This window comes from Benincasa hispida, chromosome 6 (genome assembly GCF_009727055.1).
Source record: "Benincasa hispida cultivar B227 chromosome 6, ASM972705v1, whole genome shotgun sequence".
Taxonomy (NCBI): Eukaryota; Viridiplantae; Streptophyta; class Magnoliopsida; order Cucurbitales; family Cucurbitaceae; genus Benincasa; species Benincasa hispida.
Window position 1 is genome coordinate 53305799 of NC_052354.1, and position 24845 is coordinate 53330643.

Genomic DNA, 24845 nt, shown 5'->3' on the forward strand with positions numbered 1-24845 from the left:
TCCTTACTTCGAATCTCTTTTGTCGTCAAAGTTTTAGCTCTGTCGATCGAGATTTCTTCTTCATCGCCACTGTCTCCTTCAGCGCTACCATTCTCCTTCATTATTCTTCAACAACCATTCTTTCTTCTTAAGTTGCAAGTGCGTTCTCCTTCATCACGATTCTCTGTTCGTTTATAGCGCTTCCTTCCACCATTTGTCTTCAACGCCGTCAGATGGTCATTCTGCTTCAAGCTGCTGTTAAACGTTTAGCATCGTCATGTATTCTGTTCGGAAAAACCTTCCACTTCTACTGCAAGTAGAAAATAACAGAGAAATTAAAAGGAAGTAATAAAATTGAAAACAAAGAATTTACTAAAAAGAAATCTATTTTGTGAAAAAATGTTACAATTACACAGAACAATTCTCTCTCTTGATCTCAATTATAATGGCGCTCACTTAAAGTTTTTGACTACTTACACCTTTTTTTCTACTCTTAAACTAGAAAACACAAAAAGAATTTAATTAGAGTTAGCATACTAAACTTAAATGTTTCTAACTAGACTGAGAATCAGAGACATGAACTCCTTTTATAGGCTTGGAGCCCATGACTTTCTTAAACATTTTTTATGGATAAACCCATAACTTTCCTAAACCTTTTCAATGCAGGGAAGACCAATGACTCTCTAAATCTTTTTTATTTATTTGAGACAACTGTACTTCTAATATTTTGCCAAAAACCTAACAAATTTTGCCTTGTCAAGATAATTAAAGAATCCACAACTTCTGCAACATTCATTGTCTTCATCAACAATGATAATTTTCAACTCAAAGAACTATAACTCAGTTCACCATAAAGAGTAGACCACTTGGAAAACCACCTCCTAAGATTTTCTTTTTTCATCACATATCCATAAACCTTCTAATATTTATGGTGTAACTTCCACCTACTTGGCTCACCTGGAAGTCCTTCAATCATCGACATTGAAGGAACTCTTATCAAAGAGAACCCATGAGCGGAAGTAAGATCGTTCCAAATTCATTGTGACAGAATTACAAGCATTCACAAACATACAAACTAGTTATGCATTTCAGAACAAATTACGACATGCTTTCAAACATAGATGCAAAGGAACGAGAGACATACCTTTTGAAGAACTCTTCTTGTAATTTTCTCTCGTTCTCGTAGATTCTTGGACCAACACCTTTTGTTGTCGCTGCAATCGTCTACCCAAAACTCTCGTTGTCGCTTAGCACACGAACAATCTTCTCCACGAACAAGTAGCCTTACGGACATCACCACTCAGTAATCTTGTTTAGAGGCTGAATATGATGATTGTTCCCTTTTTTTTTTTTTTCAGTATAACATTTAGCATTCAGGTAGAAGTAAATTTAACATGAATCTCAACAAATCCTTGTTGGACTACTGTAAATCCTTAAATTTATACCATTAATAAGACTAGAACGTCACAAAGTTGTAGAAATTTCACCCTCTCCAATTTACAATTAGTTAGAAATTTGTTAAAGATTCTTAAAATTTAGAAGGTAGCCAATCCGAATCCGAATCCGACGAATGTAATGAAACTTGTGAGGGCACAATAGACTGGTATTGCTAAAATCACACTTGATGAGGAGATAAGTCTTATTGAAGGTAAATAAATTAGAAGGAAGGCAATAGTGCTACCTGACCCTTGGTTCTCATGGTAGGATCAACACTGGAAAATACTTTCCCTATCATACGATCACTTTTAAGTTAAATATCTTACTTAGCTTTTTGGAGACATTTTTCAAAGTGTTTGTTCTTTGCACTCACACCTTCTTATTTTGGGATGTGGTGGTTAAAATACTTATAAAAATTTTAGCTCCACCCCTCTTGCGTACAAGTCTAAACATTATTCAAAAGAAAAGGCCTACCATATGACTTCTTCGGTTTTTAAGTATTAATATATTAAAGTATGTTAAGTTGATTTATTTATTGAATTTGATAAATTTGTTTAGTTGCTTGTGTTGTATGTTTATGTTTATGTATTTTGTTCAATGTATTCGATTGCTACTAGTCTTTTCTCTTCACTTTAATATGATTTAGTTGCTCGGGTTGGCAAGGTGTTTGTATGGTTTCAATTGAGTTCGCTTTAATTTATGGTTTTTTTTTTACCTTGTTGAATGAACAAAGTGGGATCACCTTGGGAAGACCATGCAGATTGTTTGTGCTAGTGTGTGTGTTGGGAGGAGGGGGAAAGCTAAGTAGATTTTGTTATGTGAGCAGTTATTTGATATGTTGGAAGTATGAATTGTTTTGGAATTGTTTTTAAGTGTCAAGACTTACATGCTTTGAGTCGAACTATAAAATGAATGTAGTGTTTTTACTAGAATTTGCATGAATCTACTGAAGTGGTTGACGTTTGGTTAGTGACAAAACTTGTTGTAATATAGTTACTCGTGGCAATACCTTGTTATATTTAGTTTCTTTGTAAAACTTTTTACTAAGTTTGGTTATTAGTTTGCTTGTATTTATCCCTTTGAGGACATTTGATCGTATCCTTGTATTTAGTTTCTTTGTTAAAAAAGTTATCATCTTTATTCTTATACATGAAAGATTTTATTTATATTTGTACTGATTTTATGTTAAAATATGATTAGTCGATAACAAAAACCATGTGTGTAATGACAAGGTTAAAGAAATAATAAACTTCCAAAACATGTATTTTATTGACAATATAAATGTGTCGTAATATAAAATTTTGTGACAATAAAAAATGTGACGTAATAGAACATTTGTTGATATAAAATATTTGTCATGGTTCAAATGTTTTTAACAATAAACTGTCATGATTTAGATATTCTTGATAAGAAAAAATGTCATTATATATTCTTTTTTAATATTTTATAGCTATCATTAATACTCAAAACGCTACAATAATTAGCAACTTTTCAGTCAATTGATGACAATGATAACATGTCATAGTAAACTTGGCATATTTACTGTCATTAAAAATCCAATTATGACATTTTTAAAAAAACTGTTATTGATGCTCATACTTTTGCAGAGGATACCATGATAAAAAATAATTGTCACAAATTTTAATTGTGATAATTTCTAAATGTTATGGAGTCACAGTTTATTGTAGTGAATAGCCTAATCCATGTTACCATAATTATGAAAAAGCTGAGTAGATTTTGTTATGTGGGTAATTGTTTGATATGTTGCGATATTGTATACAACTAAAGTATGAATTGTTTTTAGGTGATAAGAATTACATGAATGATTATTGTTGACATTGATGCTTTGAGTTGAACCCTAAAATGAATGTTGTGTTTTTACTAAGACTTGCGCGAATCTACTAAAGAGGTGAAGTTACCAAGCAAGTGGTTGATGTTTGTTTAGTGATAAAACTTGTAATATAGTTACTCGTGGCAATACCTTGTATTTAGTTTCTTTGTAAAAATTTTACGAAGTTTGGTTATTAGTTTGCTTGTATTTGTCCCTTTGGGGACATTTGATAGTAACCTAGTATTTAGTTTCTTTGTACAAAAAAAAAAAAAAAAAAGAATTATCAACTTTATTCTTATATATAAAAGTTCTTATCTATGTTTATGTCAATTTTGTGTTAAAATATGATTAGTTGATGATAAAAATTATGTTTATAATGACAAGGTTAAAGAAATAATAAAGTATCAAGACATGTATTTTATTAACAATATAAATGTGTCATAAATACGAAATTTTGTGAGAATAAAAATGTGTGTCGATATAAATATTTGTCATAATTTAAATATTCTTAACAATGAACTGTCATAGTTTAGATATTCTTGACAAAAAAAATGTCATTATATATTCTTTTTTTGATATTTTATAACTGTCGTCAATACTCAAAATACTATAATAATTAGCAAATTTTGTGTCAAGTAATAATGATCAATGACAGTTTATCATTCTCAGTATTCATTAATGACAATTATTTATTGTCTTCAATCATGACATTTTAAAAAAATTGTCATTAATGCTCATACCTTTGCAAGAGATACCATGCAGAAAATAATTGTCACGAATTTTAATTGTGATAATTTTTAAATGTCATGAAATGATAGTTGTATTGTAGTGAATAGCCTAATCCATGTTACAATAATTATGAAAAGATAGAAAAAACCTACCAAAGCATTTTAAAAAAAAAAAAAAAAATTGCATTAGATCACTTTACTTGTAGACCTTTAATACATATATTGCTTAACCTCGAGAATGATCGAGAAGAAAATTTGAAAAGAAAAAGAGAATGATCGAGAGGAAGATTTAAGACTTGAAAGATTGAAAAAGGGTAGGCTTATATAGACATAAAAAAAGATTATTTAACGTGAAAATTAAACATATAATAAAAAATGGGCTGCTTTTAAATATATAAAAATAAACTAAAATATTTATAAGATATAGCAAAATTTTAGAATTATCAATGATAGACACTGATAGACATGGTGTCTATCAATGATAATTCTAAAATTTTGCTATATTTTGTAAATATTTTCAACAGTTTTACCATTTGAAATAATTTCCCATAAAAAATCTTAAAATCAAAGACAAATAATTTATTTTGAATCAAACCTTTTGAATTAGTTTGTGATGGTTGGTTTTTTGTTTTTGAAAAAAACAACTATGTGAAGATTAAATAGAGAATTTTTTTGTTTAATGATTTTCATGTAAAATTACCTTATTTAACCCTAAATCAATTACTAAAAGGGACAAAATAGAAAATCAAATGTTTCTCCCTATAGCCCCTTTTAGATAGTGTAGGTTATTGTTCTTTTAAATTTAAAGTTAAAGATTCAAATTTCTTAATTTTCACTGAGTTTGATCCTTATACTACTTAAATTAGGGTTATTGCAACGTGTAACACTTTTAAGGCTAATAATTTAGTGTAAAATATTTTTAAAGAATTACAAATATAGCAAAATCTATCGGTGATAAACTCCAAACTATCTGAATTTTGCTATATCTGCAAATTCTTTTCATTGTGCTATATTTGCTAATACATTAGGTCTTAAATTTTGTTATATTTGCAAATACCTCTTAATAAGGACATACGTAGTGCCCTAGGTCCAAGATTCGAAATCCAAATTCGACACCTGATGGCTTTGACATTCTACGACCTGATAACGTCATCGTTGCTTATCTTGAACTATTTCTAAGAGAAAAGACTATCTCCACAACCAATACGAGTCTTTTCCGCATGTCTTATTTGCAGTTGCTATCAATTCTTAAATGTCTTTGTTAACTAAGCAGATCTTGGTTCATTCATATACATTGTTGGAGGAAATGATATATAAGAACTGAATATACTAGCAAATAGATTACACCTCAACTCAATACCTAATCGAGTCACGCTTCTGATAAACGTTGCCTTGAAGACAATTATTTGCTCTGAACGAGTTGCAAACAAACTACAATGATCTTCTCAACAGAATACAACGATAACTCTAGTAGAACTACAACCTCGAACTACTTGGATCTAGTAGAACTCTTGGATACTTGCTCTCAACTCAACTCAAGAACAAAAGAAAGAAAGAAAGAAAGAAAGAAAGGGAGAACTCTTCAATTTGGAATGAGATACAACAAATGAAGAAACAAATTGCTATTTATAGGCTAGCAACTTAGTAACTCTCTAAAATACAAAATGAAATCAAATAAATACAAAAATTGAAACATTTGTCAAATTTAACTAAATTGAGTTGTTATTGGACAAAAATCAAACATAACTCATTCAAATTGAAAAACTATAAATTTAACTTTCTTACATGTTAAATTTGTACATGGAACATTATCTTAATTTGAAGTTTCAATCCTATTTGAAAGTTTCTAAACAATGAATTTAATCTATACAATTAAATCCATTTTTATGTTTCAATATTTAATTGTTTCACTCTATATATATCCAATATATATTACATAAACTTGAACGTTACAACATATACCTCACTTAGCTTTTGTTCAACTATGCTCATGTTAACAATTTGTAAGAGTTAAAAGAGATACTTTAAAAATGAAATATTGTGCATATCCAAAACAAAGACGTTTCATTCTTGATTATCCAAAACCAATTAGCAAACATGCCTACTTTCAAGGTTCCCCAAGTTGAAAAAGGGCAAAGGGGACAGACAACATTCATAGAGAAAGAGGATGAGTTTGCCACTTGGGCAGTTTGAGCTCCCTGTAGATATGGACTTGTCATGAAAATGGGAGAAAAAGATAGGAATAGGAAGAAGAATGGCCGAAATGCAGAGGAAAAGGAAGAGTAAAAGAAATGAAAAACGAAAAATACTTAAATGCATCCTAAAGTAACATATATATTTATACATTCTATTAAATTGTTCAATCATAATTTGTTATATGATAAATTCTTCTCTCTTATTTTTTTTAATATATTTTATTTTTTTTTAACCATTATGAGAGTGAAATGCACAAAAATGGAAGGAAAAAAAAAAGGGTTTCGAGGGTCATTCATTGTGGTAGCTTTTTCGAAGTGGGGACATGAAATGAGACATGAGAGAGTGGGTATGGCATGCAATGTCAGGGCTGTGTCATTAGCCACTGCCACCACTCACAAAACACACAACACAACACAAAATTCCTCTTCATTCTTCAAAAACCAAAACCCATTACTTGTTTTGAAGCCAAGGTTGTGAATTGGGTGAAAATAGAGAGACCCAGAAGGGAAAAAAGTGATTTTTTTGAATGGGAAGTTAGAAAAATGGATTGAGATTTTGAAATTTGGTTTGGTTATTTAGAAGATAGATTCAAAGTTTGTGTATGAGATGATGGGAGGTCGCTGTTTCTGGGGGTGGTGTGGCCCATAGCACAAGGTAATTGATGTGCCAATTGCTGAATGTTGTGGCAGGGAGATTTTACAGAAGCACTTTTTGAAGCCCACCCCCACCCCCTCCACTCTATTTTCCCCAATAGGTGACACTCCTTATACACAAAAACAACTAGATTGAACATCAAACATTGGGGGTAAACTATCTTAAATTATTGAAGAAGACAAGGAATGGAGAAAGAAAGCTACCCTTTTTCTCTCCCTTTTCTCCAAAACCCAGCAAGAACTGTCCCATTGCTAACTGGGGAATGAAAATGGAGGATTAAAAGAGAGAGAGCAAATGCAAATCATCCAAACCCATCTTCAGTACTACCACTGATTTTTTGGGAGCTAAGAGTTTCGAATCTTTTCTTGATTTTTTCCTTTTTGTCTATTCGTCAAGGATTTTTGTGTTTCTGACTGGCTTAGCTACGGGGGAACGAAGATGCCGCGGCCAGGCCCCAGACCGTACGAGTGCGTGCGGAGAGCTTGGCATAGCGATAGGCACCAACCCATGAGAGGTTCCATTATTCAGCAAATTTTCAGGTTCTGGGTCTTGTTAATTTCGTTGATTCTCTTCGACTTTGTGTTTTGCTTTGTGCATTTTGGTGAATTTGCACACCATATGTTTGATCAGGGTTGTCAATGAGAATCATACCCCTGCTACTAAGAAGAACAAGGAATGGCAGGAGAAGTTGCCGATTGTTGTTTTGAAAGCTGAAGAAATCATGTATTCTAAAGCTAATTCCGAGGTACGTTTTTCTTTTTTTGCCCTTTACTCTTCTGGGTTTTGCTCACAATTCGGATCTTGTCGTGTTTCAAGCTTCGGATTTCATCCTCGTAATTTGCTTAGTTTGGTTGCTTAGGTTGAGTATATGAATCTTGAGACGCTTTGGGACCGTTTAAATGATGCTGTCAACACAATAATTCGAAGAGATGAAAGTAGTGAGAGCGGTGAGCTTTTGCCTCCATGTGTTGAAGGTAAAAACGTAGTTGCATTTCAAGTTCTTGGATCTAATGGTGAAACTGTGCTCTTCGTTTTTCTTTATTGGAAATGTATTAGGTTTGGTTCCTTTTTTGTCATCTGTTTGTATGAACTCAAGTTGTTAGTTATTCCTGTTTTGTTTTTCTTTGCTTGTTCTCTGTGGCATTCAGCTGCACTTAACCTCGGTTGTGTTCCGGTACGAGCTTCTAGAAGCCAACGCCATAGCAACCCGAGGACTTATCTTACTCCAAGGGGACAAGAACCAACATCTACTCTTGCCACTACGTTGAATAAAGCCACCGATGAAAGATGCCTGCCGATATCGTCATTACACCATGGCAACCAGTTGAACTTTGCAAGAGCCAAGACTATAAACTCCAGTTTTTTTGCTTCAGAGCGCAGTAGCCAAATAAAACAACATAACAACCCTACCATTCCAAGTAACCCTGCTTTCTTGATTGAGAATGTCCCAGTTGTTCATAACAACTATTCGATGACTGAGACCAACGCCCCACTTAATTTGGGATCTGTTTATCCATTGTATTATGGAATTCGTTGTCAAAATGAAGAATCCGACTTAGGTTCCCAGCTTTCAGCAGACGCCAATCAACGGACTATATTTTTGGGTAGACCAATCATATCAAGTGCGGAGCCTGCTGAGCACAGCCTTCGCTCGTGCAAAACTGGAAATGCTATGAGCAGATTCCCATCAGAAGTTATCACAGCCAGAGAAGAGAAACTACCAGACACAGAATGTGATTTATCTTTAAGGTTGGGTGTACCTTCCCAGCCATGTGTGAGCACTAGGAAAACTTGGGCTCTTGAAACTGGAGACATTGCTCCAAGCAGTTCCCATGAGAGGCGCAAATTCCATGATCAAACCATTTACGCGAATAAAGAATTCAGTTTTTTCCCAACCAGAACTGCATCTGATCCCTTCGGTTCTTGTACAAATTTGTGGAGTTCAGAGGGTGGTGGTCAGAATCCAGAATCTTCCACAAGAAAACGCAAAGAGCCATTTTGTAGCAATGAGGAGGATGAACCATTTTGTTTGCCACCTGAGGTTCCATCTTATTGGTTTGACAGTCAAACTAAAGGGTCAGGTTTGTAGACAGTTTTTCCATGTTGTGGCATATAAAATCGGAAATCTTAAAGTTTCCCATAATGTCGTATTGTCACCAATGAGAACTATTCCTTTTGTAGCTTTAGCTGAAATTTTATAATATTTGAGTCTCAACTACGCAGAACTGTATAATAGATCAGGCCCTCCAAACATGTAAGGTGATACATTGAGTTGAGTGAACCCTTAACCAACATGGTTAGAATAGAAATCTGAATAGTATAACTACGAACGGTTACTTTAATTGAGGCACATAACTAATACAAAGACAGAAGTGGATTCAATCTTGTTACAACCTTCTTTGTCCTACATGAGAATTACTTTTCATGAAGTGTTAAACCATGCTGTTTATGCTCGTTGAGAGTAAGATCATTTTCTTTGTCTTCTCTGAGACTGAGACCCAATGTAAATTAATTATGCCAGTTTAATTGAATTCTTTGGTGTTCAACTTTTTTTTTTGGTATTTTGTGATATTCTGACTTAGCTTCCCCAAGTAAACTGGACATTTCCATGCATTGCAACTTGGGAAGCAGGGTAGGGAAGTTATCGCTTGAATGGCTTTTCTATTGTCATATGCTTCCATTTGAAGAAAAATAGGAATTTCTATAGTTATTCATAAATCAGTCTAGTAAAATGCATAAATTTAAAATATGGATAACTTTGGATATTCGTGTGATTACGGGTTCAAACTTTAGTACCATTTATCTATGATATGAAATATCTTAGATACCAAATGTCACAGGTCTAGTGGCATTCTCATGGAATTAGTTGCAGTGTGCATAAAGCATATCAGTCACACAAGTTGTCAGAAAAAAAAAAAAAAAAAAAGTAAAGGAAATATATCATTGATTTTAATTCTTCAGAACCAGATATCTTGTTGTATCTTATCATTTTTTGTTTTCTTAGGTTAGACTATTTGTCTCCTTGTTTTTTGCAGTTTCCATTTATCCTATAAATACTGATTTCAATATATCACACACAGACACACACTGATACATGTACATGTATGTGTATATTTGTGAGCAGAGAGCTTAGGCTCGCCTTGCTTAGGTCTATATTTATTCTTTTCCCAGTTACATTGCTTAACTTGTAATTTATGTTGAGAGTTAATATCACAACTTTCAAACTGGGATGCATTTTCTGAAATTTGATGATTCATGTACTTATATTTGGTTTCTTCATATAGTTCAAATACTTTGAGTAACTATTTGTGTCATGGGATTAGGGTTGTACCTAACAAGAGAATATAAAAATAATTGCTTTCTTTCATTGAGGATGTCTCTTATCTCACTCTGAGCTGCCGACTGTTTGTCATTGATTTCTCTTTATTCTGGAGTTGAAGTTGCATCTTTTATGGGGTGAGATTCTGCTGGAACTTTACCTGAGTTTTTATAGAAAGAAATAAAAAAATCTTTTGAATGATGAGATTTTGTATTAAATAGTGCATCATAAGTGAAATGGTATTGGTATAAGTGATTGAGAAACATATACATGCATATAAACTTACATATATATGTGGTGTACATACATACGTATGTTTGTATGTATTTAAGTAGAACATGTCTACATTAGGTAAATTCTCATATTTTGGTTCAAATTCAACTAAACAAAATTACCTAACCTTCGAAGGGCTTAAAAGGAGGAAGAAAAAGAAGGCTGAAAGAAAGGTCAGTGAACTGGGAAAGTTGTCTTTCTTACAGATGTCTGTCAAAGATTATCCATATGTTATTTTTCTTATAAATGTACATTGCCTTTGATGGGAAATGGATGTGAATTTGCATAACATATCTCAGAATCTTTAGCATGTATTAATCCTCTATTACTTTATCCTTGATTTCATTGAATCTTTCAGTGCATATGACTCGATCCTTGTTCTAAGTGGGGTAATGTAAATTTATCAGGGCGAGGTTAACATGAGAGTATTGCTGCATATATTTAACTTTTTATTTAGTTTTAGTTAAATAAATGTTTGTGTTAGTCTTGATCTCCCAAATCACTTGATTCAATGCAAAATTTATTATAGAACTTTAAGCATTAGATGCTTGACAGGTTTAGTAAAATGGAAAAAACTGCATAAAGTTTGCGTCATAGCTTCAAGGAAATAATAAAACAAATGTTATGGAGGTTATTTGAAGAGGGAAACATGTTATGGTAGATAATTGGTACTTTTTGCTTCTAAGAGTTATGTGGTTAAAGATACCCCCCCTCCTCAACTCAACACAAATAAACATGGGGAAGCATATATAATTGCAACTTTTTGTTTATGGGAGCTTGCTGATTTAAACTTATGTTAATTTCCTTTTAAGTTAATGTATCTTTCCTGCCACTGACTGATTGATTGTTACCTTAATTATTCTCTTTAGCTTCCCCAACCCAGAGCCAAAGAAAGATGTAAACATTATGGAGGTTAGTGGAACAGAGAAACATGTCATGTGTGGGAACTTGCTGATATGAAATCTTCTGTGAATTTATTTACAAACAAAAGTTCATTTTTTTATGCCAAGGATGGTAAATGAAACTGAACGGAATTCAGAGAGGCTGGAAAATAATACGAGCCAGGAATCCCACTTCTTATACACATTTGTTTCATCACATAAAATGCATATATTTAATATTCTCAATCAAGGTACACTACTTACAACTGATGTAGAAGGAAGATGAGCCAAGAGATCTTGAAGTCTACTTACAGACAAGTGAAGAACATGCTAGTTATGGTGAGCATAGCTGCATACAAAGCATTTGCCAGGAGAGACGTGGGAGCAGAGCTTGGTGCCGATGCTGGTGGCATTGTCGATATATCAGATTCGACAATCACACTCAACTTCTGCCCGAACGAGCAGTGGGGTACGACAGCACAGATAAAGTATTTGGAGCCAGCAGTACCAAGAGAGATTGTCACAGGGCTCAATTCATGAAGTGGTGTTTCTCCCTCGGTACAGTTTCCATACTCATCCTTTCTTACCTCGACCACATTATGCGTGCCAGTCCATATGAATTCTGTAAACAAAAGAACAAAAAACCATATTTGACGTATGTAGCTCAGGTATGTGCTTGTGAAGGCTTGACCATTTATGCAGTTAGGATAGAACATAAACATAATGTTGAGAAAAGGAAACCCAGTTGAGTTTGAGCCAAATTGTACACGAGAGGGCTCATTAGGGTGATTGGAAAAGGTTCATCTTTAGTTCTATACTGTTTGATCTCAATAGTTTCACCTGTCAGTTGAAACATGACATTCTGCTGTCTTACTTCTAGTTTCCTTCGAAACTATTTGAAGTCTGATCATTCAACACAAGTTGTATAAATACACGTAACTTTCTTAGTTCTTCACTTCTTATTTGGCCCAAGGAGTTCGTGAGTCCCACAATTAAAAAACATAAATTTTATGTCTTATAAACTCTTTACAATATGGGTCCAGGAGTTTACAACTTTTTAAACTTGACAACTTCACTCGTCCCAAACACTTCCCAAAGAGTTATGGTTTGAACTTTCGTGCTTGTGGATTTGTTTGCCAGTATAAATTTAACTCATAAAACTTACCTTTTGCACTATCCAAGTACATAGGAGTTTCCATTCAGACTTTCCAATCCCAAATTCCATAAATTCAAGCTTCTTAGATCCTTGGAATGATCTTTCTTTTATAGTTGTTGAACTCTAGTTAGAAATGCAATTACCACGAAGGGGTTTAAAGGCAATTTTTACATGATTAAGATATATTCTATTGGTTGTATAGTTGTATCCTTTGAGTTCTAAAGAGTTGTAAACAAATACTTCTTAGGAAGCTACAACGAGAGAGGTGGAAGACGAAGACGAAAAAGACATTGACATTGGAGAAGGATTTAAAAAGCTTATTACCAAGTTTGTCACCAACAATGAAGGTCTTATTGGCAGCCCACCTGGTGTAAAACGATGGGTCGTCCTTCGGAAATCTCCAGCCTTGATCATCTCCCACCTTATGGATGGTTGAAGCAGTTGCAGTTGTAGCCATGACAGCCAATGCTAAAGCAATCATACACCAAACAAAACTCATTGTGCTGCCCATTTTTCTTCTGGCTTTCCTTCCTAATTCTCTCTTGAGACTTTTTGCTATTTATGCATGGCATGCATTTATATGAAGTTAAGCTGAAAACAAAATCATAAGTATTTTTAGTAAAGGAAATAATTAAAGAACTTGGATAACTATGTATGCATCTTCATATAATAGGAAGTTGCTCAAAACCACCCATTTTTTGGGGTTTAATGTTGGACATATCTGTTTATTGTTAGTAAGGTTTTTTTTTTCTTTCCCCCCCTTTGGCCTTTAATTTCTTTTGGGATTTAGGAATCAAGAACAAGAAATGAAAATATAAGCTCAATATGAGTTTTTTTTTTTTAAAAAAAAAAAAATTATATAGAAAATTTACATGGGCAATCCATTGCGAGTGATTTTAGATGATCAAATTTAATTTTTACAATTTTAATAGTTCCAAGAAGAAAAAGATTAGTACAAAACTTTTTTTTTTTCCAAAGAATGCGGATTATTAAAAAAAATGACTTAAAAATATTTAACCGAAAATTCGAAAATATATGGTTAGAGATATAAATATATTTATAATTGATTGAACTATTTTTGAATGTAGTTCTATCGAATAAAAAAATTTGTGCCTTTAAGATAATTTTGGAAAAAAATTTAAGATAGGGTGACATTTTATTGGAAATAATTTTTGGTTGTGGAATTGAATTTTTTTTTTTTTTTTTTTTTTTTAAAATTTTGGTTTTAGATTTTTAAAAGTTATTTTAGTTTGTTAAACGTTGAGATATGTTTCGTTTGGACCTTAACATTTAAGATAAAATAATAATTTTGGTCCTTAGTTGTTTTTTGTTTTATTTCTAACAAACTAATAACATTACTCAAACTTTGAGTATGTGTATTAATATTTTATATGTGTGCTCTCAAGTCACATAGATTAGAGATTAGCATTAGATAAGTAGTATAACAAAGATCAAAATGATTGTTTAAAAAATTTCAAATACAAATATGAAACTTATGAAAGTTTAGGGATCAATATGAAATAAATACAAAAGTTCAAACACCAACCCTAGGTTAGACAAGATTATTTTTTTCTTTTACAAATCACGATATCTTATGCACTGAATTATATTTGAAATTGTCAAGATTCACATTTTTTTTATCCATCAAATAAACCTTCTTTCTCAGAGGTCAATATTGCGAACTTAATTAAAAAGTTAAAAATCACTTTTGATCCCTAAACTTTAAGTAAAGTAACAATTTAGTCGATGAACTTTAACTGATAATGATTTAGTCTCTATACTTTCAAATCTGTATATTATAAAGATTAATCTTTACAATTCATAACAATATTTAGTTCCTGAACTTTAATAAGTAACAATTTAGTACCTATATATTGAAAATTGTAACAATTTAGTTTCTATGATGAAAAACCACTTTAAAATTAAGTGTTGATTTTTTTTATGTAACAACCTAATCTTTATAGTTTATAAAAAAAAATGTTGTTTGATCAATTTAATGATCTACACTTGTGAGAAATTTCATTAAATCTTAATAATATTTTTCACGATAAGGACTAATCGTTACAAATTGTAAAGTATAAGCACCAAATTGTTACTTATTAAAGTTCAATGACTAAATTGTTACAAATTTAAAAGTGCAATAACTAAATTGCTACCAACAAAAATTCAAGTACTAAATTATTATTTTAATGAAAGATGAGAGGCCAAAAGTGATTTTTGACCTAACTAAAATAATATTTAAAACTTTCAATAATATTTCTTAGTCCTTATTTATCATCTTTGGAGATTTAAATCTTCAATTTCAAAAGAGGATTAAGATTGACATTTTGTGCATCATAAAGTAATGATGATGTCAATTTTAATTAATCACATAATGACAATAGAAATTTGGTAAGACTGAGATCAATGGACATTTAAAAATTCAAAAGCATATTGTTAAATGACATGAATGATAGAGGACAAAGTCATAAAATGTAATTTAATCTCACTTCTCCCAAAAAAAGAGGAAAAAAACTCATTATAGCCATATTTATTGATGTCAATATGTCATTAATGTGTGAGTTTACAAAGATTGGAACAATAAATGAATCTAACAATTAAGCTGAGAAAAGTGCAGCTTCAAAGTTTCAAACATTCAAATTTGAACTTGTTTGTTCTTTTCTTTTTCTTTTTTTCTTTCTTTTTTTTTTCCTTTGAAATCTTAACTAAATTTTTATTTTTCTAGAGTAATATGTTTTTTGTGGAAAAAAGGTAACATCTTATGGAAAGTAGACTTTGAGAAGGTTGAACTATTCTTCAATAGTTTTTTTTTTTTTTTTTTTTTTTTTTTTTTTTTTTTTTTTTAAAAAAAAAAAAAAATTCAAGATCTATCTATATATTTTTAAATTCAAGTATTTTGGTTCTAAAAAAATTAAAGCTCCATTTGATAACAATTTGATTTTTGGTTTTTATTTTTTAAAATTAAGTCTATAAACACGATTTTCACCTCCAAATTTTTTCATTTATTATCTATTTTTACTAATGGTTTAAAAAATCAAGCCAAAATTTGAAAACTAAAAAAAATAATTTTTAAAAACTTGTTTATCATTTTACAATTTGGTTAAGAATTCAACCATTGTACTTAAAGAAAGATGCAAATTATTATAAGAAATATGGAAGAAAATAGATTTAATTTGCAAAAACCAAAAAAAAAAAAAAAACGAAAGGGTTACAAACGAAGCCTAAACTACCTATTTTTATGTTCAAAATTATGAACTTTTGAATGAGATCATTTTTTAAGCAAAATAATAAAAATAATAATTCTCTTTTGAAAAAAAAAAAGGCAAATTGTAAAAAAAAATAAAAAATAAATCACTCTCAAATATGGTGATAACTGTAATTATACCCTTAAATTTTTAATTTTAAAAATTGAACCCTCAAAGTTATATAAATGTTAAAATTGGGTCAAATTATAACTTCAAATGAACATGATTGTATAAATTGTAGCATTTATATAAGTTTAAGAGTTCAATTTTTATCATTTTTAGGTCTAATTTCTACGATTATTATAAGTTTGAGGGGTCAATTTTAACACTTGTAAATGTTTTGTCGCCCAATTTTTATGATTAAAAGTTTGAGAGTGCAGTTACAACTACCCCATATTTTAAGAGTTGTTTTAGCCATTTGAAAAAAAAAAGAAAAAAACAATGATTTTGATGTTTGTTTTATATTATGATAATTTATTAAAATATTTAAAGATGATATGCTATTAGTATGAACTAAAACAATTACTTTTTTGAGTTCAACGAGTGGAGTGTACTTCTGTTAAGGACACATGCCTTAACTTTTTGACAAGTTTTTATTATGAATGTTTTAAATTCAACCTTCTCCAGAAAGAGAAAAAAAAATTATTTGTTAGTGTTGTAAACTTGAGGAGTACATCGAGAACACAGATACTAATAAAATATAATATTAAAATAAATTAAACATAATATATAAATAAACAAAATAAAATAAATTAGCAAAATATAAAATAAGAAATGTATCTAAATTCTCCACTTTCTCTAATTGTCATATAATTTACCTTCTATGTGTCTTTCAAAACCCACTAAATGTCACTATTTATTGACAATTTGACAAGTAGGAAGTAGATTACATGTATACTAATAATGTGTAATGTTGAGACACATAGATAACATTTCAAGAAATGGGGGCATGACACATGGCCAATGGACACTAAGCATGAGCACATAATGGGCATCTATCATCATAATATTTATAATACTCCCCCTTAGATGCCCCTTATATATAAAATATGTCTCATTAAAATATTATTTGGAAAAAAACCCAATGGAAAAAAAATCCTAGTGAAGGGAAAATGGTACATATTTCATATAATTTATACTCCTAAAAAGTACATTTACTCCTCCTCGTAGAAACATCACTTGAGATCTCTGAATCGCCGCATTTCAATATTATGCACTAATTTTCAAAGATTGTGGCAAGTGATGCTTTTGTAAATAAGTCTGTTAGGTTATCTTTCAAACAAATTTGTTGTACAGTGATGTAGACATTTTCTTGAAGATCATGAGTGTAGAAAAGATTTGGTGAAATATGTTTTTTTCTATCTCATTTAATATATCATCTTTTGATTTGAGATATGCATGTTGTGTTGTCTTCGTATAATATTATTGCAATATTTTTATTAGAAGACAAGCCATATGTTTCATTAATGTGTTGAGTCATTGATCTTAGCCATACACATTTTCAGCTAGCCTCGTGAATTGCCAAAATTTTAGCATGATTTAAGGAAGTAGTCATTATAGTCTATTTCACTAACTGTCACGATATAACAGTTCCTTCACATGTGAATAAATAACCTATTTGAGATCTAACTTTGTGTGGATCAGATAAATATCCAGAATCTACATAACCAACTAGATCAAATTTTGATTTATTTGAATAAAACAAACTCATACCAATTGTTCATTGGAGATAACAATATACTTAATTCTGTTCCAATGCCTTTTTGTTGGAGAAGAACTATATCTTGCTAATAAATTCACTGAAAATGCAATATCTGGTCTTATATTATTAGCAAGATATATAAGTGCACCAATTGCACTAAGATATGATACTTCAGAACCAAAAGTTTTTCATTATCATCTCGAGATCGAAATATATCTTTCTTCACATCTAATGAACAAACTTCCATTGGAATGTTTAATGGATGTACCTTCTTAACCAACCAAGTTGTTTTTTTTACTATTTATTATTTTTATTATTCGAGGATTTTTATCTTTGAAACCCACTGGTCTACCATACTTCTGGTGTGTTGCAGACTCATTAGTGACAATTTTCTGTATTAGGATATCAATTTTTGATGGAATATTTGCAGCTGGTATATGTGATTTAGTTACTTTATTTGCATTTATAAATGCATTTGGTAACTAATTTGCTATATTTTGCAAATAAATTATCTTCTGAACTTCAAGTTCACATATACGAGGATCTAAATAGGACAATAACGATGCATTCCATGTAATTTATTTTTCTAACTTCTTAATTCCTCCCCTTAGTATTGAAAAATTTGTCTAATTAAATGACAATCAGCAAATCGTGCAGTAAATGTATTACTCATTAGAGGTTCAAGATATTTAATAATTGATGGGGAATCATATCTAATAAATATTCCTAACCTCCTCCTCCTTTGAGGACCCATCTTAGTATGTTGTGGTGATGCAATTGGAACATATACAACACATCAAAAAATACTCATATGGGCAATATTTGGCTCATGGTTATAAGCTAATTATAATGACGAGTACTTATGATAAACTATTGGCCTAATGTGTACAAGTGATGCTGCATGCAAAATAGCACGTCCTCATATAGATGAAGAAAACTTAGCTCTCATAAGCAATGGTCTTGCAATTAATTGCAAATATTTTGTGAATGATTATGCAAAACCATTTGTGTATGAACATGAGCTATAGGATGTTCAACACTTATCCCAATTGACATATAATAATTATCTAAAGCTTGGGATACAAATTCACCAACATCGTCAAGATGAATGGTCTTAATTGTATAATTAAGAAATTTTGCTCTTAACTTAATTATTTGAGCAAATAATCTTGCAAATACAAGATTTCGACTTGATAATAAACACACATGTGACCATCTGTTGGATGCATCTATTAATACCATAAAATATCTAAATGGTCTACTTGATGGGTTAATAGGCCCACATATATAACCATTAATTTGTTTTGAAAATGCAGTGAATTCAATTCCTACTTTGGCTGGTGTGTTGGGGTTGATACCCTAAATCTCGTAGGGTTATGTAATTTGTAATTTATTGTACAACGCTTTATTTATTTAATAAAATATGAGATGTTTTATTTGATATTTAGTAGCATTAATATTATAGGTTATATTGTATGTAATACAATATTAAACCATAGATTATATGTTAAATATGATATGATATATAGTTATATGCATATATAAATACATATAATAAGTTGGTTATTATATATATATAAATTGAAATTAATTTTTTTTTAGTTTTAATATTTGAAATTAAGGGAAGGAAATAACCTCCTTCCACTATTCTCTCTTAACCCACGTATTGTGTGGGTGGTTGAGAGATTTTTTTTCTTCTTCATTTGTTTTCACATAGATGTTTTTTATAGAAGAGTTCTGTAATTTGTTTCAGCCTCCCAATCTATCTTCTCCTCTCTCTTAATTCCCCTCTTCTTCCAAAAAGACAAAGCCCACAAAACTCCTGAATTTTCATCCCATAGAATACATAGGAAACCAATTGGTGGGGGTCATTTGGGTTAAATTAGGGTTTTGAGTTTTTGGTTTTTTTTCCTCCAGAGAGGAAAAACGTGAAGAACAGTTCTTCAAGAGTTGGTTTTCTATCTCCCTATTCTCTTTTCTCTTTTCTTAATTGTTTTATAGCATGTTGTAAAAATTTATTTCCAAATGCATAGTATTTTGTATTTTTCTGTAAATTTGTGAACCTATAAGATTTTGGGATTTGGGTCCGATCCCATTTCCACTCAAGAACCTTAACCGGTTCCTTCATGGTGATGGTCGAATTATTAATTTTCCTTGAAAGCAAGCATCACATGATAATTTATTAGATTGAAGAATCTCCTAGCTCTTCAATGGATGTCCATTTGAATTTTCAATACTTCTTCTCATCATTATAGATCCTTGATGACCTGATCGGTCATGCCAAATTGTAAATATGTTTGGATTCATGAACTTCAGGTTCATTGTTGCATATGTTTCAATTACGCGTATATGAGTATGATATAATCTAGAAGATGAACCAGACAACTCTTCCAATATACGTTTTTCATATGAGACAGTAGATATGATATAAAGATACTCCATATTATTCTTTCTTTCAGTTTCATTATGATAACTATTTGATGGGTTTATGTTCTAAAACTTTTGGTTTGTAAACAATAAACTTACTCTGTAAATCAATAAAGTTGTTATAGTTTGATTCAATAAAGTAGTTATTGAATATATGAATTGCTTATTTCGTTTTAGAAATAAGTCTAATAAACTAAAAAATTTATGACTATTACATGAGTACTTGAACTTTTGTTGGAGACATAAGAGTGAATCAAGTTCGAGTAAATAGTCAAAATGATCTATAATATATGAATAAGGTTGGGTGTCTTATAATGGTAACATTATCGGATGTGGTCCACTATGTAGTTATTATAATATGTTGTAAAGTGCTACAAATGAAGTGATCCTAATTCGTTCATGTGGTGACATGAGGAGTGGGGGCGTCCTGTGCAATGAGTTTGCATAAGATCGGACCAAGAAATAAGTCACTCTTACTTTATAACGATGTTTACTGTTTAAGACTACCTATGTCAAAGCGATGATCTAGGTAACTTAACCTTAATCCTGAGCTAACTATAAACTCCTGTTCATTCGAGATTATCCTTAGATTTGTATAGGTGAGGGTTGACTCAACAGCGCCAACTCAATAAGCGTCCTATTTCAGGGGTGAGACCGGATAGATAGTTGGGGACATAGGGTGCAAGATGAAATTCACTCATACCCACTTTCAGGGATAGTAGAGAGGTTGTTCCCTTAAGTGCTGATTCTGAGTCTTGAACTAATATTTGATATTAAATTAATAGAATTAATTAAATTATTTAATTAATTATTAATTTTATTAGAAAAATTAATTAATTGAATTATTTTTTGGTAAAAATAATTTTTTTTTATATTTTAATTAATGAATTTAAATCTGAAAATTGAAAAATCAATTTTTTCAAATTTCTCAAAAGTGGAATTTTCCCACCTTGAGAACAAGCACTTTAGTCACATTTCATTTACTAAATTCCACCTCAAATTGAATTAGAAGCTATGTGTTTTTTAGACAATCTAAGTGTATGAAGCTTCTGCATAAAAACACACAATTATTTAGCTGGAAAATCCCATGCAAACTTGCTGATTTTGCTGAAATCTTGAGGTTGAAGAAGAGTTCTTCATCCAGTTGAAAAACCAATACCTTTCTCCTAAATTCCCTTTAATCCAGCTTATTTTGAGTCATACAACTCAATATATGGCTCCTAGAGGATAATAAGGAAGCCTTAGTGGTTGTTCATGACTAGAAGAGGAGAAGGTTGCAGCTGATTTTCGAGGAAGAAGAAGATCAACATAGGTATTTATGAAACTCTCTTATTATTTGATGAACATGCTTAATTTAGAGCTAAAATTGATGAATTAGAGTGCTTAATGATTTTGTTTTCTTCCACTACATGTTTGTTAAAACTAACATCATTGCAACATATATTTTTAATACTAAGTAGATTTCTCTTTGATTGATTAAAGAACAATGCATTATCAATTGTAAATTTTCTTCCTCTAGACAAAATAATTTTTTGTCCAAATCCTTCAATCAGGTTTACAGAACCTGATATTGTATTGACTTTTGCTTCCAGCATTGTCAGTTTAAAAAAATATTTTCTATTTGTAAGTATTGTATATGTAGTTGCACTATCTGCCAGACATAGATATTCTTTACTCATTTTTAAGTCACCTAAAATATGAAAAAGGTCTCTTCATTAAAGAAAACAATTACAATAAGAAAAACAACATTTGGAATATACAAAGGTTAACATCTACTAAAAAGAAAAAAAAATATGGAGACGAATCAAGATATTTTCAAAGTCAAAAGAAACACTTGATGTTCCATCAATTCTACCAATTTTCTCTTCAGATGATTGAAAGAAGCCCATCACATCCAAATTTGTCATATAAGATGGGTCAAATATGTCATTATCCTGGTATGTAAAATTTGCTTTCGCATTTTTTTTTCTTTTTCCTTTAGGGATGTTTGATAAAGACCAACTAAGTATTTTGACGTACAACAGGCACGTGACCAATGCCCAGTCAGTCTACATCAGAAGCATTTATTTTCAACAATTTTTGAACTTTTATCTGTTGGGGATGATGTCCTAAACTCTCGTTGGGTCCTGTAGTTTGTAAATACTATATTGAATAAACTCTTGTGATGTAATAATTTATGATATTTTCTTCACTGTTGTCCATGAACATAGGATATTTTATTTGCTTTACTACAAACCAATAAACTAAGATTCCTAGTTGTCATTGTAACTAAAGCATGTATGTAGAGACATACAGGTGGATCATGCCTTAAGTGATAACCAAAATGGTATGTAGTATATGGATATAGGAGGGAAACCTTATCCTTGTGACACTACAGATGCGGCCCGCTTTGTAGAAGAGTTACAAGTATTGTGACTTGCTATAGATGGTCTGATCCTGATCATTCATGTGGAGACATGCAAGTGAGTTGGGAACTTTTGCCTTTGAGGGCGGTCCTTGATTTTCATAGGTGCGAGTGGCCAGATTGCCGACTCAAACCTACCACTTTGGGAATTTGTATGATTTGGGAGTTGGGAACTCAGCTACACAAGATGAAATTCACTTCTTCCCTGAAGCAGGAGTAAGTAAATAAATTGCTCTCTTAAGGGCTGATTCCGAGGCTTGAACGATGTGGCGCCATACACCTTCTCTTGGCCCAAGAGGTGTCCACATATAGTAGGACTATGTTGTATTGTTCATTCGAGGGATCAGTGATACTTAAGGAGTTAGATGTAACTATAGGGGCAAAACGATAAATTGGCCCAGTTGTACTTACGAGCATTTGTGAAGAGTTATCGTACTGTTGATTGATTATATCCGATGGGCACAGAAATATATTTGTAGTGAGAAGAGTATAGCTGTCGGTCTTCAATGGAGTGTCTGGCAGTTAATGGATGGTGGATCTCGTGGTTAAAGAGTTTAGTCGGCTATTCACATACCGTTGGAGCTTCGAGCTACAGGTCTAGAAGGTCCCCTTGGTAGCTCAATGGATTCAAGTTGAGAATCAGTTTTTGGGTCAGTTTGAAGTGTTCAAATTGACAAGAGGGAGTTTGAGTATATATGATATGATTAAACGGGTCCATTATATATGATATAGTTGACATGATATATGAGATACATTAATTGGAGGAAAAGGATATAAATATGATTTATATCTAGTGAAGGCGAAGAGAACTATAGTTTATATGTTGCATATGATGTGATATTAAAACTATAGGTTATAAATATAATATGATTATATTTATTTATAATTAAACAATTATAAGATAATTGTTGGTAGTTTTTCTCCATAACTGTATGTGATAGTGGGAGGTTGCATTCAGTTTTCATAACTGAAGGATAAAATGAAAATAGTTTTTGTTTTGCAATGAGATCGGACAATCGCTTCACGAATAGTACACTGCCTATCGTCTAGCTAACGAGAGCATACACGATAGCTCAAGTTTTCCTAAATGATCGTGTACACGTGTAGTAGACCTAAATGATCGTATAGCTTTTTTTTAAAAAAAATGATCGCGCATAAGAGCGAGATTTCCTAAACGATCGTCTAAATGATCAGCCCCGATTACCTAAACGATCATGCACCTTTTTCTAAACGATCAAGCATCCATCTATACGATAGACACCAAATTTCTCCCACTTGCTTGGTCGTTGTAAACGATCGTAGATTCCTCCTCCCCTCTACCAAATCCAACAGAGCGCACACCTCCTAGATTCTCACTTTGAGAATACCGAGGTTACTGAGTGGTGGTGTCCTCCTTGCTGCTTGTTCGTGTAGAAGACCGTTCGGTGGTGACCGACAACAAGATATGGTGGATGATGGCCTTGGCATGCATAGCGACAGCGAGAGCTGCTGCTATTGATGAGAGCGAGAGATCAAGAGAAGAAAAGTTCTTCAAAGGTAAGTCTTTTGTCCTTTGTTATTTAATTGTTAAAAGCATGTTGTAATTTGTTTGTAGATGCATAACTTGTTGTATGTTTGTGAATACAGTATTTCTGTCACAATGAATTTGGAAAGATCTTTCTTTTGCTCATAGGTCCTCTTTGATAAGAATTTCCTTCATTATTTTGTAGAGCTTTTCCTTTGTGATCATCATTTTGTGTGGTTCTTTTAAAATTTGAATAATTAGAACGACCACCATGAAAATAATAATTATTCCTTCCTTTGCCACGGTTACGACCTCAACCATGACCACGATTATGACCTCAACCACGATTATTATTTAAATTCACAACATTCACTTAAGAGAATGTTGTTGTTCTAGTTGGTCGAGATTCATGATTTTTCATCTACGATTATTAAAATTTATAATATTCATTTCAGGGAATGTTGTTGTTCTAGTTGATTGAGATTCATATTTTTTTTTAATCAATAACTCGTTATTTCATTCAGCCACGAGAAGACATCAGATGAGTGCAAAATATTTTTTTAAAAAAATTTATCTCGATATTGCTACTGTAGGAGCATATCCGAAATGTAGAAAAATTTCTTCTCTAACATATCGATTTAAAATTTTGGAGCCTCAAGTACATCCATTTACGATGAGCTTTATGGGAAAAAAAATGTTTTCTGTGATCACATTTTTATGGCATCCATGTGTATTTTGGCATCAAGCACTAACGATAATTATTACAATTAATATTAAATGCTATAAATTCTAATTTTATGATATTTTTCATAGTAACACTATTACAAAATATTATATTTATATTAGAAATTTAATATATATATCGAATAGGGTTATTTTTAAATATAGAAAATAAACCAAAATATTTACAAAATATAGCAAAATTTTAAAACTATCAATGATAGACGCTGATAGGACGCTGATAAACTTCTATCAGTATTTATCAATGATATTGATAGACAATGATAGAAGTCTATCAGCATTTATCATTGATTGTTCTAAAATTTTGCTATATCTTGTAAATATTTTCAACAGTTTTACCATTTGAAATAATTTTCGAATATTTAAAA

At 31.4% G+C, this 24845-nt stretch overlaps 2 protein-coding genes and 1 long non-coding RNA gene across 3 annotated transcripts; 2 read left to right on the forward strand and 1 right to left on the reverse strand.

Moving 5' to 3' along the window:
• The first annotated feature begins 6622 nt into the window (after nucleotides 1-6622).
• On the forward strand, nucleotides 6623-9180 carry LOC120079763. Its single transcript, XM_039034137.1, has 4 exons — nucleotides 6623-7364; nucleotides 7456-7570; nucleotides 7685-7799; nucleotides 7974-9180. The coding sequence occupies exons 1-4, from the start codon at nucleotides 7264-7266 to the stop codon at nucleotides 8912-8914; spliced, it is 1272 nt and encodes a 423-aa protein (XP_038890065.1). The 5' UTR covers nucleotides 6623-7263; the 3' UTR covers nucleotides 8915-9180.
• Nucleotides 9181-9334: 154 nt separating this feature from the next.
• Nucleotides 9335-12997, reverse strand: LOC120079764 (umecyanin-like). The gene is made up of 2 exons (XM_039034138.1): nucleotides 12779-12997; nucleotides 9335-11920 (listed from the first exon to the last, which is right to left on the reverse strand). Exons 1-2 carry the CDS (start codon nucleotides 12963-12965, stop codon nucleotides 11607-11609), a joined length of 501 nt encoding a protein of 166 aa, XP_038890066.1. The 5' UTR covers nucleotides 12966-12997; the 3' UTR covers nucleotides 9335-11606.
• Nucleotides 11721-13188, forward strand: LOC120079765. Its single transcript, XR_005482346.1, has 2 exons — nucleotides 11721-11856; nucleotides 12702-13188. It is a non-coding gene; the product is annotated as an uncharacterized LOC120079765 (long non-coding RNA).
• Nucleotides 13189-24845: the final 11657 nt, after the last annotated feature.

Coding starts and splice junctions, on each gene's coding strand:
- LOC120079763 (XM_039034137.1), top strand. CDS start 7,264: ATGCCGCGGCCAGGCCCCAGACCGTACGAGTGCGTGCGGAGAGCTTGG. Junction 7,365..7,455: donor ATTATTCAGCAAATTTTCAG/GTTCTGGGTCTT, acceptor ATGTTTGATCAG/GGTTGTCAATGAGAATCATA. Junction 7,800..7,973: donor TTTGCCTCCATGTGTTGAAG/GTAAAAACGTAG, acceptor TGTGGCATTCAG/CTGCACTTAACCTCGGTTGT.
- LOC120079764 (XM_039034138.1), bottom strand. CDS start 12,965: ATGGGCAGCACAATGAGTTTTGTTTGGTGTATGATTGCTTTAGCATTG. Junction 11,921..12,778: donor CATTGTTGGTGACAAACTTG/GTAATAAGCTTT, acceptor TTTTGTTTACAG/AATTCATATGGACTGGCACG.